We start from the raw sequence: 13,524 nt of genomic DNA, 5'->3' as shown, positions 1-13,524 counted from the left end.
GCAAAGGATGAGCACAGCAGTTGAATGTCAGATATATTTTGGAGCAGAGTTGATAGGACTTATGATAGAACTTACGGTTGCTTTACTAGAAAAATAAATGAAGAGAAATATTAAGGATATCTCAGGGTTTTTTTAAATTTAATTCCTGGGTAGATACCAATATTATTCCTTCAAATGCACCATACTATGGGGAGAATAGGTTTGCAGACATTAAAAAAAATTGTGGATGAAATTGCACAATAAAAACTGTTAATTAATTAATCCATAAAGTTTTAAATCAAGTTCTCCTGAAAAAAAATAAGTTGAGGTTGCCTTATAGAGAAATTTTAATTTTATAAAAAGCACTTAAGATTTCACATTTGTATGAATCATTAATGATGTCAACAAAAAAATTTTAAGCTTGAACTTAAGTGTAAGTCTATTTTCATAGGAGAATCAACAAACCTTAGCTCAACCAAGAAGACAGATGAATCTGCAATTAGACCTCGCTGTGTGTGTGGGTTTACTAAGAAGAAAACATTTTTAAACTTTAACATAATGTTGAGCTCTACTGGTAAATATTTAAATAAGAATGCTTTAAATCTTTGTGCTTCCAGAAGGGGTAGAGCCAAAAGCCCTCTCTCCACCCCACAAGAAAAGCAAAGCCAAGAAGCCGGAAAGTTCCAAAGACTCTAGCGAGGGTAAGTCATGCTTCTCCTTTCTTTAATAAATCCTGCCAGTAAAAAAATTCTCTTTAATTTTTAAAGTATGTGTATGCTGTCATGTTTGCAGATATTTCTAAGGTCCAAAAATCACAGGACAATTCTTTTTCTTTTCCTAATATGTTTACTCTCCCCTAAATGAGATTTTAAAAAATCAAATTTAAGTTTAATTTGTTAAGGTAAAAACCAAATTTTTTTTTAAATTGTTTTTTCTCAGTGTGATTTACATTTCTCATTTCTGCCAAGCACGGCGTTGGGAGTAGCGTTCTGAAATCCTGTGAGGTTGAAGTCGAGACCTATACATGATGAGCAGTGCCATGGCTGTCGGCTTATTGTGATCATTTGTTTTTCTCATGAACACATTCTGAGTCCAGCATCAGATCTCAGCATTGGGTGGTGGAAATGCTTCCTGTCTTTAGAGTTTTCTTCCATTTTCTAGAAGCCAATGTATCTTTGCACTCAGGCATTGAATAAGCAGGTTCAATTGGACTCAGTTTTATAAAGAAATGGCTGTCTCTCTGTTACAACACTGGTATCGCCTTCAAAATGTTCAAATTTTTCCTTTAAAATGTAGGTGAGAGGAGAAGATTTGACTTTGGCTGGTGGGCACATGGTGCAATATACAGATCTTGTGGCATAGAAACCCACACGAAACCTAGATGTTCATGTTGACTAATGTCCCCGCAATCAATGTAATAAGAAAACAACAACAAATAAATAAAATGTAGGTGAGGCATTTTTTAAGCGATCCACTAACCTAAGAGCAAGCATAACCTCCTAAAAGGGTAACACACTTATGCATGCTACTATCTTTCTTGGAACCCCACTTCATCCACTGTGAAGAGAGAATAATAATGCTGACTGTCAGCTTTGGTCTTCCTGGAGGAAGATGCCAAGATGAAGTAAAAGTGCAGGAAAGTTAGAGGCAGAAAGTGTGTGAAGGATAAGGAGGAGTAGGAGTGAGAGCAGGCGTAGGTGGAAGGAGAGAAGGGAGGGAGGAGGATTCGCCGGAAGAGCCTCAGTCTGCTTTTCAGGCAGAAAGTCCAGGGAGGTCCAGAGCAAGGGTTGGTCATCAGAGGAACCATGCACAGGGCAGGAATGCTGGGCTCCTGAGTCCCTTTCCCTTGCTCATTCCCTGGCGGCAAGCAGCTTGGAGAGAAAGTAGCCTTGGCACGAATATTAGGCTGCAGTGAATTCCAAAAGTGTGGGCGCTGGAAGCTGTCAGCTAACTTCATTCCCAGTAGCAGGTTCTCTCTTGAGGGGAGATCTTGAGCAGCTCCCCTCCATGACTGCACAGCATCTGTGTGAGCGTCAGGCTTCTACATGATAAGCAGTGGCACTGCCTTCCCCCTCACAGGGTTCAGAACCAATTGAGGATGCAAATCTGTAAGAAAGTTTAAAATAAAACTTTGTTTATTTCGAATGAGGTTTGCTTTATTCTGAATGAGATTAGACTGGCGCGTCTAATTGTCTTGCTTCCTAATGGGATTTTGAATGCTGGATTTCACTCCTGCATATGAAAAACACCATTGGTCCTTTCAGGAGAAAGTACTGGTGTCCTTGGTATTCTGTGTCTCTGCCTCCCTTTTATGCTTTCTGATTATTTTTATTTTAGTTGAAACATAAAATATCTTCTAAAATAACCTGTATCTGGAATTTAAATATCTCTAATCTTTGTAAGTAAAATTCTGTCATTTAGTGTTTCTGCAGACTCATACTTATTGTTGTCTTTGTGTATTTTATCTTTTTTTAAATATATTTTATTGATTTCTTAAAGAGAGGAAGGGAGAGGGATAGAGAGTTAGAAACATCGATGAGAGAGAAACATCGATCAGCTGCCTCCTGCACACCCCCTACTGGGGATGTGCCCACAACCAAGGTACATGCCCTTGACCGTAATCGAACCTGGGACCTTTCAGTCCGCAGGCCGATGCTCTATCCACCGAGCCAAACCAGTCAGGGCTGTATCTTATCTTTTTTGATTGTCAAATTCCCTGCGTTTTTATTTGTGAAAGGTTTTTGAAGTTGGGTTATTCACATTTTGTTGTTTGAGGTACCTGGAGATACTACCACCTTAGGAATTCTTTGAACTAAAAAATCATTTTCTCAGGGTTTGATTTTTGGCTTTGTTTTGCTTGCTACTTGTCCTTAAACTCATATAAGTGTGTGTATAGATCAGGAATTCTCAACAAATGTTTTTTTTTCTTCCTTTTCCCCTCTCCAACCAATGCTAAACTGAGGCAGGCAAATTTTCCACTATATTTAGGACCAAAGCAGTAGGCCTTCTGTGCTTTGCATGCATGGCCTATTCAAACCCAAGCTAGCTAGTGGTGCTCAAAGAGTATTTGTGTATCTGCATCACCAACATCGCCTGGGAACTTGGTAGAAATACAAATTCAAGGGCCCCATCCCAGACCTACTGCATCAGAAACTCTGAGGTGGGGCCCAGTTACCTGTGCTTTTAAAAGCCTTCTGGGTATTCAGATATGTGTTCAAGTTTGAGAATCACTATTCTAGTCTAGATCATCCGGGATTGACAAATGCCTCAAAGCAAACAATAATTTCAGTGCTTGCTTATAAATCTTGATTCAATCTCCTTCATAATTTCCTGTTTCTAAGAAGTTCCCTTACAAGAATCAAATAGAGAGAAGGAGAGAGAGAGAGAGAGAGAGAGAGAGAGAGAGAGAGAGAGAACGAGAACGAACATAAATGACTGGTAGATGGTACATAACCACAAATAAATATGTAAACATGCCTGTATGTGTCTGCATACCTACATTTATAATGCACAGTCTGGAAAGATGAAAGATATATATCAAATGACCTCAGGAATTATCTCGGAGGAGTAGAGAAGGGGCAAGGGAAGATTTTTGGAGTGTTTATTATTCAATTTCAAAATGTATGTGTAATTGAAAAATATATATGGCAAGAATCATTTCATATTTATAAAACAAAAACATATTTTCATTAAAAAACAAAAGAGAATGTATAGTATGCTTCTAAAATGAAGTAGCAAGATAAGAACAGTAATCTTCTCTGTACATAGACCTTCAAAGCCTTCAGTGGGTTTTAGAAATGAGTGCTATTTCCACTCATATTTGTTCAGAAAGCACTAGCACTTCGACTCTTGTTCTACAATTGCCGCCACATAGAATATTCAACAAGCCTGCATGTGTGATGCTCATTCTTCACAAAACCGGCCCTTTAAATGCTAAATCACGCAACCCTATTCTGCACTTTAAAATGTTAATGATCTCTTTTGTCAGATGAAATTACACGTGGAAGCATCTTAGAAACTTGAAATCACTATACAAGTTTGAAGGATCTAATGTTGCTATTGTAGGTATTATTATTATTGTTTTCACTAAAATAATTTTTTTCTGAATACACAAACCATTGGTGGAATGCGCTTCGCATTCCCTGGGCGCTGGAATTTTCTCTCTGCCCTCTTATTTTCTCTGCATATTAAAATATCATGTGACACGCTGTTTTGTGAGTGGCTGGACAGGGGGGACATTCTATCTTTCAGAATGCCTTGCAGCAGTTCATGCATTATATTCATAAGCATGATCTTTAATTTAATTTTTGTGACAAGTGCAGTGAAGGGTAAAATCAGGCAGTCATAATTTTGACTTTGCCATCACTCAAATGAGCTTAGCTTAGTGACTGACCAGCTTTATTTTAAAAAGAAAGTGGAAAAAGAGAAAAGCAGCATTTTCATGAAGAAAATCTTTATTTTATCCTCTCCTTAAAGGAACAAGAATTTAAGCAAAATGTAAATTTTTGTGCTGAAAATTAGAATATAATAAAAGCCTATGTAACCATCTTGCTTTAATTATACTCTCTGTGCTGCTTGGTGCCGGGCCATTCTGAACCATCCTCCTGCTGCAAATTAGCAGAAGGACTCAACAGTCTATTTCATTTTCAGTAGTGCTCTCCACACTTACCCATTAAACAGCTGTGGTTATGACCATGGACTCCTCTTTCAGAGTTAATTCTGGGATGTAAGTGGGGCTTAGAGAAAGTGAGTCCTGAGGGATTTTTCATAGTGACAAAGGCTGCACCTGCCTGAATAGAATAACCTTAGGTCCATCCTGTGTGACCCAGAATGATCCCTGTCTATGCCTGTTGTCCTTGGCATATTATTAGCAATGCTTGCTTTCACTCTTAGAAGTGTCCTGATTTAGGCGATAACATGAATCCTCCTACCCACAGAGAAACAATTCAGCATGAGTGTGGACAGAGCGCTTGATGGTCCAACTTATGCTTCCTACTTGGGCAGTTGTTGTTGTTTTAACTATGTTTTATTGACTTTTGTTTTAGAAAGAGGGGAAGAGAGAAGGATAGAGAGAAATATCAATGAGAGAGCCTGAGCTGGTTTGACTCAGTAGATAAGAGCGTCAGCCTGTGGACTGAAGGGTCCTGGGTTAAATTCTGGTCAAGGGTGTATGCCCAAGTTATGGTTTGATCCCCAGTATGGGGTATACAGGAGGCAACCAATCAATGATTCTCTCTCATCCTTGATGTTTCTATCTCTCTCTCCCTCTCCCTTCCTCTCTGAAATCAATAAAAATATATTTAAAAAAAAAGAAATATCAATGAGAGAGAAACATTGATTGGCTGCCTCCTACAGGCCCCACACTAAGTGCCCTGATCTGGAATTGAACCAGTGACCTCTTGATTTATAGGTTGACACTCAACTACTGAACTACATTGGCCAGGCCCCTGGAAGGTGTTTTGTTTTTTTTTTTTTAGTTTTTTTTACCTAAACCTCAGTTTCTTCATATTAAATAAAGGAAAAAAAACACTGATTTTGTGGGACTGTGGGGAGATTTAAACAGGATAATATATGGAAACTACCTGCCAGTAAGTCAAAATGTATTGAATTTGCAAAAGGAAGAGTTCCCACCAAAAACTCACCTACCTTGTTTATTAATGCTTGGAAGTCCTTTTAATATGAAAACAAATTTTGCAAGTAGAAATAAGGTTTAATACGCACTGACTAAATCTCATATCTCATTAGGTGTTTTTTTTTGTTGTTTTGTTTTGTTTTTCTCTTCGCTCTCTTAAGCTCACTCAGCACACTCTGCCCTTCCCCCAACCACATAATTCCTGTTCCAAATCAACTTTCTCCTAGTCTCTCTTCTCCTTCCTGATTTCAACTCTCCTTTTCTTCAAGTCAAGTATCCCAAGGAACTAGAGTACCCTCAATATTTAGACAACCGCCCCTTCCAGCCATTCCTCAACCTCTACTTTCTGCATCTAAAACTTCATAGAGGACACCAGATTGAGTCAGTGACGTGAAGGAGAAGGTGGACTCTGGTTCAGGTGGGCTTTGGCCATCAGTTCAGACCTTGCCTGAGACATTCATTGTCCAGAGCCCATAGTCTTTGGAAGTCCCTGACTCTCTGCTAGTTCTATAAGATGCTAGAGACCACTGATCTCTCTGCTGAAACTGGGTCTTGTCCTAAGTCCTTGTGGTTGGTCTTGTTCTCCTGGGTGTTTCCCAAACTGTGGCCCAAGGGATCTGCCAGGCCAAAATGAATATCACATGGAGCTGTGATCTCAGAAGCCTTCATTCTCCAGGTATACAGTGAAAATGGTGCCCTGTCGAGTTGTGCAAAATAGTGGTACCACAGAGGTTCCCCACAGTACTTTTCTTCCTCCAACCATCCTAGCATAGCTCCCTGCTACCCAGGCACAGCTTCTCTACGTATTACTTCCATGCACTTTTGTAAATGTCTATTTGATAGTATAGGCCAGTGATGGCAAACCTATGACACACATGTCAGAGGTGACACACAAACTCATTTTTTTGGTTGATTTTTCTTTGTTAAATGGCATTTAAATATATAAAATAAATATCAAAAATATAAGTCTTTGTTTTACTATGGTTGAAAATATCAAAAAATTTCTATATGTGACATGGCACCAGAGTTAAGTTAGTGTTTTTCAAAATGCTGACTTGCCGAGCTCAAAAGGTTCGCCATCACTGGTATAGGCACTCTTTTAGGCACTGAAGAAACACACACAGAGAACCCTTCTTTTTTAGTGTTTCTGTTCTAGGATATATGTGGAGGCAATGGTTGATGGATTTTTTTAATTAAATAAAATATATAGTAAGTCAATAGTGGCACATGAAGAATTTTTGCTGCCTGAAAATTTACCTATTGCTGCCTGAAAATGTATTCCAGCACTTAACAGCTTAAAGCAATAATGGCATTTATTACCTCAGGCTTTCCATGGGTCAGAAATTTGAGAGTATCTTACCTTGATGGTTCTGGGTCATAATGTCCCATGATAGTTCATGATATGACATTCTAGGTCATAAAAGTCTAGGTTACAAAAGGGCGTGGTTTTTGCCTGGCTTTCTCTTAGATCATTAACTGAGGGACAAGGCAGCTGCCATGTCCTGAGGTCACTCCAGCAGCATTGTGGAGAGGTCTATCTGGCAAGAAACCGAGGCTTCTTGCCAACAGTAAGCACCAACCGACATGTCATCTGAGCAAGCCATCCTGGCTGGAATCAGATCCTTCAGCTTCAGGCAAGCCTGTGGATGACCGCAGAGCTGACTGACATCTTGATAGAAATTTCATGAGCAACCCCAAGCCAAGTGGCATGCAGAAAAATCAAGCTGAGAAGAGGAGACGGGGGATGCTCCTGTGTGTATAAGTTGGTGGCACGGAAGGGAGATTTAGGAGAGAGATAGTTTAAGATTTCAAATATGCTGAATCTCACTGGTTATTAAGTTGAATTTGAAAGAGAGAGAGAAAAAAAAACAGTTGAAGAACATAAAAAGTAACCTGAGCAACTATGTGGGGGAAAAGAGTGTTCCGGTAGAGAAAATAGCAAGCACCAAAGCTCTAATGAGAGCAAGGTCTGTCGGATTCTAAGAAAAGCCAGGCCAATGTGAGTGACTGTAGAGGTCATTGAGGACTGATCCCATAGAGAGGTGGGTCCACATTTGAGTGTGCAACAGAAACACTGCAGGGCATATTAAACCCAGACTCTTATTCAGGAGGTCTGGGGCAACTGAGCAAATGCATTTCTCATAATTCCCTAGATGATGACCTGGGCTAAGGATTCCACTTTGAGAATCGCTGACTAGGGCATTGTGGACCACTGTAAGAACTTTGTCTTTTCTCTGAGTGAAGTGAGACTATAACATTTTAAGCAGAAAAGGGGCATGATCTTACATCTTATTTTATTTTTTAACCTTCACCTGAGAATATTTTTCCATTGATTTTTAGAGAGAGTAGAAAAGAGAGGGAAAGACAGAGAGATATATCCTGCACATGCCCAGGTTGGGGAGGAGCCTGCAACCGAATTATGTGCCCTTGACCGGACTCAAACCCAAGACCCTTTGATCCTCAGTCCAATGCTCTATCCACTGAGCTAAACTGGCTAGGGCTGATCTTACATATTAAAAGGAATCTTCTGGTCATTGTGCTGAAATTGTACTGTAAGGGGCTAAGGAGAGAACAGGAGTAAGAAATACTCGTGGCTTATCCCAAGAAGCAGTGAAGGAAAAGAGTTAGGATTAGTCTGATTCTGGCTATGTTCTAAAGCAGTGGTTCTCAACCTTGGCTGCAGATTAGAATCTCCTGGGAATCTTTGTAAAATCCTGATTTCTGGGCCTCATCATTAGTAACAAAGAAACAGAATTTCCAGAGGATGAGGCCCAGAAAACAGGATTTTACAAAGATTCCGAGGTGATTCTAATGTGCAGCCAAGGTTTAGAACCATTGTTTTAAAGAGAAAGTCAGCAGAGTTCACTGACATTGGATGTGGCATTGAAAGAGAGGAGTCAAGGATGAGTCTGCTTACCATCTTTTCAACTATTGAATCTAGAGTAGAAGTTGTACCCTGCTTGTACTTAATTCAAACTTTCTGGGGAAAAGAAATCTTCCCATTGCTATCCTCCAGCACATCTGCACAGTTACTCCTTGCTCACCCCACCCCAGGAAGGCCATATTAGCCCATCCTAAGGCTAATTTACAATAAAGCAAAATATTCAGGCATAACCATTCTAATAAATAACAACAACAAAAAGAAAACACAGGAGTGTTAGCAAAGATAACTCAGAGAAAGATTATTTTAAACTAGAGGCTCAGTGCACGAAATTCGTGTAGGGGGGGGGCAGTCCCTCAGCCCAGCCTGCACCCTCTTCAATCTGGGACCCCTAGGGAGACTGCCGGCAGTTGGTCATCTCTCTCACAATCCTGGACTGCTGGCTCCTAACCGCTTGCCTGCCTGCCTGCCTCATTGCCCCTAACCGCTTCTGCCTGCAAGCCTGATCGCCCCCTAACCACTCCCCTGCCAGCCTGATTGATACCTAACTGCTCCCCTGCTGTCCTGGTGGCCCCCAACTGCCCTCCCCTGCTGGCCATCTTGTGGCGATTATCTTATGGCAGTTATCTTGTGGTGGCCATCTTGTGATGTCACATGAGGGCATGATACCACCTAGGCTTTTATTATATAGGATGATTTAGATACTATGGATTCCAGTATGTTCTCCTCTCCACAAGAGGTGCATAATATTGTTGGTATGTGTTTATTTCCAATAAGCAATTTCTCAGTCAATGGATGGTCAAGGCGTTGTTGTCATTTATGATTGCTAAGCCCAGGAGGAGGAGAGGAAAGGCAGGAAGGAGGGAAAGTAGGAAGAAAAGAAGGGATGTAGGAAGGGAAGTGTGTGGAGAGTGGCTACAGTGTTTGGACAGGTTCAAGCCTATAGTTGTAAGCTTGACCTTATGGTCCAAACCCGTGGTCCCACATGGCTAAGTGATATGGGCTGTGGAAGGTGCAGCAAGTAAACAAAGCTTGATCAGATGCATGTAACTGAGTAGATCCGAAACCCACGAGAAGGCTGTAAACATCTTGACCACGCCCTTACTTTGCCTCATGGAATCTGGCTATAAAATAAAGACTCGGCTTGCAGGCCATGACGTTGTCTCTCTAATCAGAGGGCAGCATCCTACCTAGCCCCAGCTTTATTCTCTTGTCTGTCTTTTTTTTTTTTTTAATATATTTTATTGATTTTTTTACAGAGAGGAAGGGAGAGGGATAGAGAGTTAGAATCATCAAGGAGAAAGAAACATCAATCAGCTGCCTCCTGCACACCTCCTAAGGGGATGTGCCCACAACCTTTTCTAATCCTTCACCACCCCCATTCAGGTTCACCCATGGCCATTCTGATGCAGCACAGAAGGGGAAAGAAATGAAAGGGAAAATAAAGGTATAAAGTAGTGGGGAAGGCCCTGAACTAGGACCAGGACACTGAATTCTATTTTCATCTCTTAGGCACATGATCAAATCCTTCACCCAATGTTCCTGAGGTCCCCTCTAGATATCAAATTATGTAATTCTACATAATCATCAAATTCATGAAAATTGATTCTTTATGAGCTCTTTCCTTCATGCCCAGTAAATATTTCCATTCTTAATTCAAAAGCTCTCAATCATGGGTTTCAATAGTCAAATAGGCTCTGAGAGTATCCTGGGCAACTCTCAATTCACAGATGGAGAAACTTCTTTTAAAAATCCTCTAAAATTGTCCAGAGGACTCACAGGAAAGGTGATCCTAAGTTAGCTCCTATAAATAACAAAAGAAAAGAGCAGTTAAAAGAGCATGGCATGTACAGTGGGGCGTTTAGTAGTCATTTTTTAAGTATCTTTCTTTAAATCTTATAGGTGCTGATGAGTAATTCATGCTATGTGTGTTTAACCATTTGTCTGTTTCGATTGAAGATAAAGAATGCATCGCTCACGTATGTTTGTTCTTGTTTTGCTGAAAACCTGGTTTTACAGTGATAAACCATTAGAGTGATTTTTTTTTTTCCGTCAATGCAGGCACCATGCTGATAGGACACTTGACAGCTTAAAATATTAAATACAAACTTTTCAGCAGAGACAGGTTTTGTTTTGTTTTATCTTTTAGGAGAAGTATTGCTATTTGAACAATATTGGATTTTCACACTAGGATTTTGCCATTATATTTCAAAATTTCAATCTTCTAGTATAACAAAGTTTTGCTTTCTTATTATACCAGAGAGAGTCCTAAAATGGTCCACTGATGCTAGAATTACCTGGACGCCTGCCATGCTCTCCTGATGCCTTGCTCCAGCGGGCCTGTTTCTGCTGAACCCCTGTCACTCTGGAGCCATCAGGGCAATCTTAGGAAATGACTTTACCTCCAGGGATTGCCCTGCTTGAGGACTGATACACAGAAAACCAGGGAACTCTATTCTCCTTGGACAAAAATGCTAGCTGATCCACTTGAATCATTTCTCAGTTCTCCACCCTGAGAATTCCCCGCTGTTCTCTAACAATCTCTGCTGCTGGCATAAGCAAAGTAGATACAAGGTTTGGGAGGAAAGGGTGGAGGGATGGGGAGGCTGGCGCTGGGATGTGGGGTGAAAATGGGGCAGTGTTGCGAGTGCTGGATGAATGCTTGCAAACTGTTCCTCTCCAGAAAACTGCTTATTCCTTCAGTCTAAAGCTGCCACTTACAGTGAATGCTAAAAATGTGAATTCTCACCCCAGTCCCAGCCCTCAACCAAATCAGAAAGCTGAATTTTAACTAGATGCAATGCATCTTTGGAGCACCATTTTTAATGTACAGTGCACTTGTTTCTTCTTATTTTAAAAATTTGCAAACTTATAGCAAATTTGCAAGTGCAGTAAAAAGAACTGTTTCTTCTAGAACACTGAGATTAAGCTGCAGATCTGGTGTCCACGACCCCCAAGTACTTCACTGTGCATTTTCCACAAACATGGCCAGTCCTCTCACATGAGCAAGATCAGAAAATGAACATTGATACATAGCATCATCTAAATTTTCATACCCCATTGGTTTCACCCCTTTTCCCAATAATGTCCTTTATAATGAACAGCTCCAGTTCAACATCACATATTTCATTTGTTGTCATGTCTCTACTCTCCTCCAGTTTGGAAGAGTTCCTTGGCCTTTCAATGACCTTGATACTCTTAAAGATCACAGGCCAATTATATTGAAAATGTTTTCAATTTGGGTCTGTCTGATGATTTTTCATGACTAAATTTAAGTTATGAAACTTTACAGAACTGATTTGTGTTCTTCTCATGGAATGCGGTAAGGTACCCGTCAGTTCAGTTCACATTACTGGCCATGTTCCCTTAACTCAGTGGTTCTCAACCTTCTGGCCCTTTAAATACAGCTCCTCATATTGTGACCCAACCATAAAATTATTTTCGTTGCTACTTCATAACTGTAATGTTGCTACTGTTATGAATCGTAATGTAAATATCTGACATGCAGGGTGGTCTTAGGTGACCCCTGTGAAAGGGTCGTTCGACCGCCAAAGGGGTTGCGACCCACAGGTTGAGAACTGCTGCCTTAACATGTGTGTGAAAGGCTCATCACTGTCCAGATGCTCTTTGCACCATTTATAGTTTATGTGTCTCATCAACCCAGTAAAATAATGTGCTTTTTTTCTCAACAGTTCTAACAAAAGATCTGGAATTGAGTTTCATTGCCCCTGACTGGCCAGTCTTGGGTCAAGTGTCTACCCCTGAGCCAATCCCTGCTCTAGGGACATGCAATGCTCTGACTAGATCTAGTCACATGAAAACTCTGGGATTAAAAGTGTTGGGGAGAGAGCCGGTCAACTATGCTTAAAGCTCATGGACCAAGAGTTGGGGTGGAATGGCTTGCTAGGAAAAAAACAGAACTATCAGTGGGAAGACTGATCAGTGAACATTTCTACTATAGTCCATTATCAGTAAATACTATTGATTAATGAATTGTTGTGTCTTTGCTTTCTAACTTAGAAAGATAATGACAGTTAAGAGGACACAATGGTATGGCTAATAATATACATTGTTACTAATTCCCCCTTTCTATTGTTACTTCATTATGACAGATCAAAATAAATTTTCAAGGAACCATTGATACTATTCAAAAGTCCCACCTTGAACACTGCAGGTGTGGAGAGAAGCTATAAATAAGGTGTACTCCACCAGAGATAAATACCAAGGAAGGGAAAGAAGCAGGGGCAAGTGAAAATGAATGGGAAGGGATATAAAATGAAAATTGTTGCAGAACAAAAGAGTTTGTTGACCCGGCACTAGCAGAACCAAACACTAGACACCAAGAATTGCAGTGGAGAACTATTGGTTATTTTATTATGAATGGTGCCATCCAGGAGAACAGGAAGCTCATTGTGTCCTATATGATTATATAGGAAAAAATCACAAGACACCATGGATTAGGGTTTCTGGGCCAGGCTGGGAGCTGATTGGTCAAAGGTAAGGTAAGGGTAACGAACAACTTCTTCAGGTCATGAAGGCAGCTCTGAAGTCTTTTCCGATCTCTCTGTCTGGTTTCATGGGAAAGTAGCAGAGGGTGTTCCAACTTAGGGCTCAGGAGCTGAAACATAACTTAGGTCAAGATGTTGTCTTTAGCCTGCCAGAGGTGAGGCTACTGTCTTCTATTGCCTCTGGGGTGTTTATTATGGGGTGGGGGCGGGGGGGCAGACAGAAGGCTAGGTCTTTGAGAGTATATATACATGCACATATATAGACTTTTGGAGCTAGAATTGAATCAGTCATAAGGACTCCCCATTTCAAAATCAATGTGCTGGGAGAATCGATAAAACATCAGAGGAGGAATTAAAGGCATAAAAAAGAAAGGCATGTTGTGATTGTCAGTGGTAGCTGGAACGTGCCCATAGGAAACAGACTTGCAGAAAGAGATCCTGTAACTAATAAGAATGAGACTTAGAGAAAGTTAATAGTGCTGTTAGTCTAAGAGAGCGAGCATTGGGAGGCAGTGTGGAATTAG

At 40.5% G+C, this 13,524-nt stretch overlaps 1 protein-coding gene across 3 annotated transcripts in view; it reads left to right on the top strand.

The window, feature by feature from the left end:
• The window catches only part of MACROD2 (mono-ADP ribosylhydrolase 2), a 1,930,060-nt gene that overhangs the window by 1,756,178 nt on the left and 160,358 nt on the right, over positions 1-13,524 (top strand). For 2 of the 3 annotated variants that reach the window (XM_070421436.1, XM_070421434.1), the window contains exon 11: positions 597-680. In XM_070421436.1, coding sequence (XP_070277537.1) covers positions 597-680 — 84 coding nt within the window. The remainder of the gene's footprint in view (positions 1-596; positions 681-13,524) is intronic. The other variant, XM_070421435.1, reaches the window with a different exon arrangement.

The sequence above is a fragment of the Myotis yumanensis genome, unplaced genomic scaffold, assembly GCF_028538775.1.
Source record: "Myotis yumanensis isolate MYYU_CA2020_CCGP unplaced genomic scaffold, mMyoYum1.0.hap1 SCAF_7, whole genome shotgun sequence".
Taxonomy (NCBI): domain Eukaryota; kingdom Metazoa; phylum Chordata; class Mammalia; order Chiroptera; family Vespertilionidae; genus Myotis; species Myotis yumanensis.
This window is presented reverse-complemented; position numbering and strand designations above follow the sequence as displayed.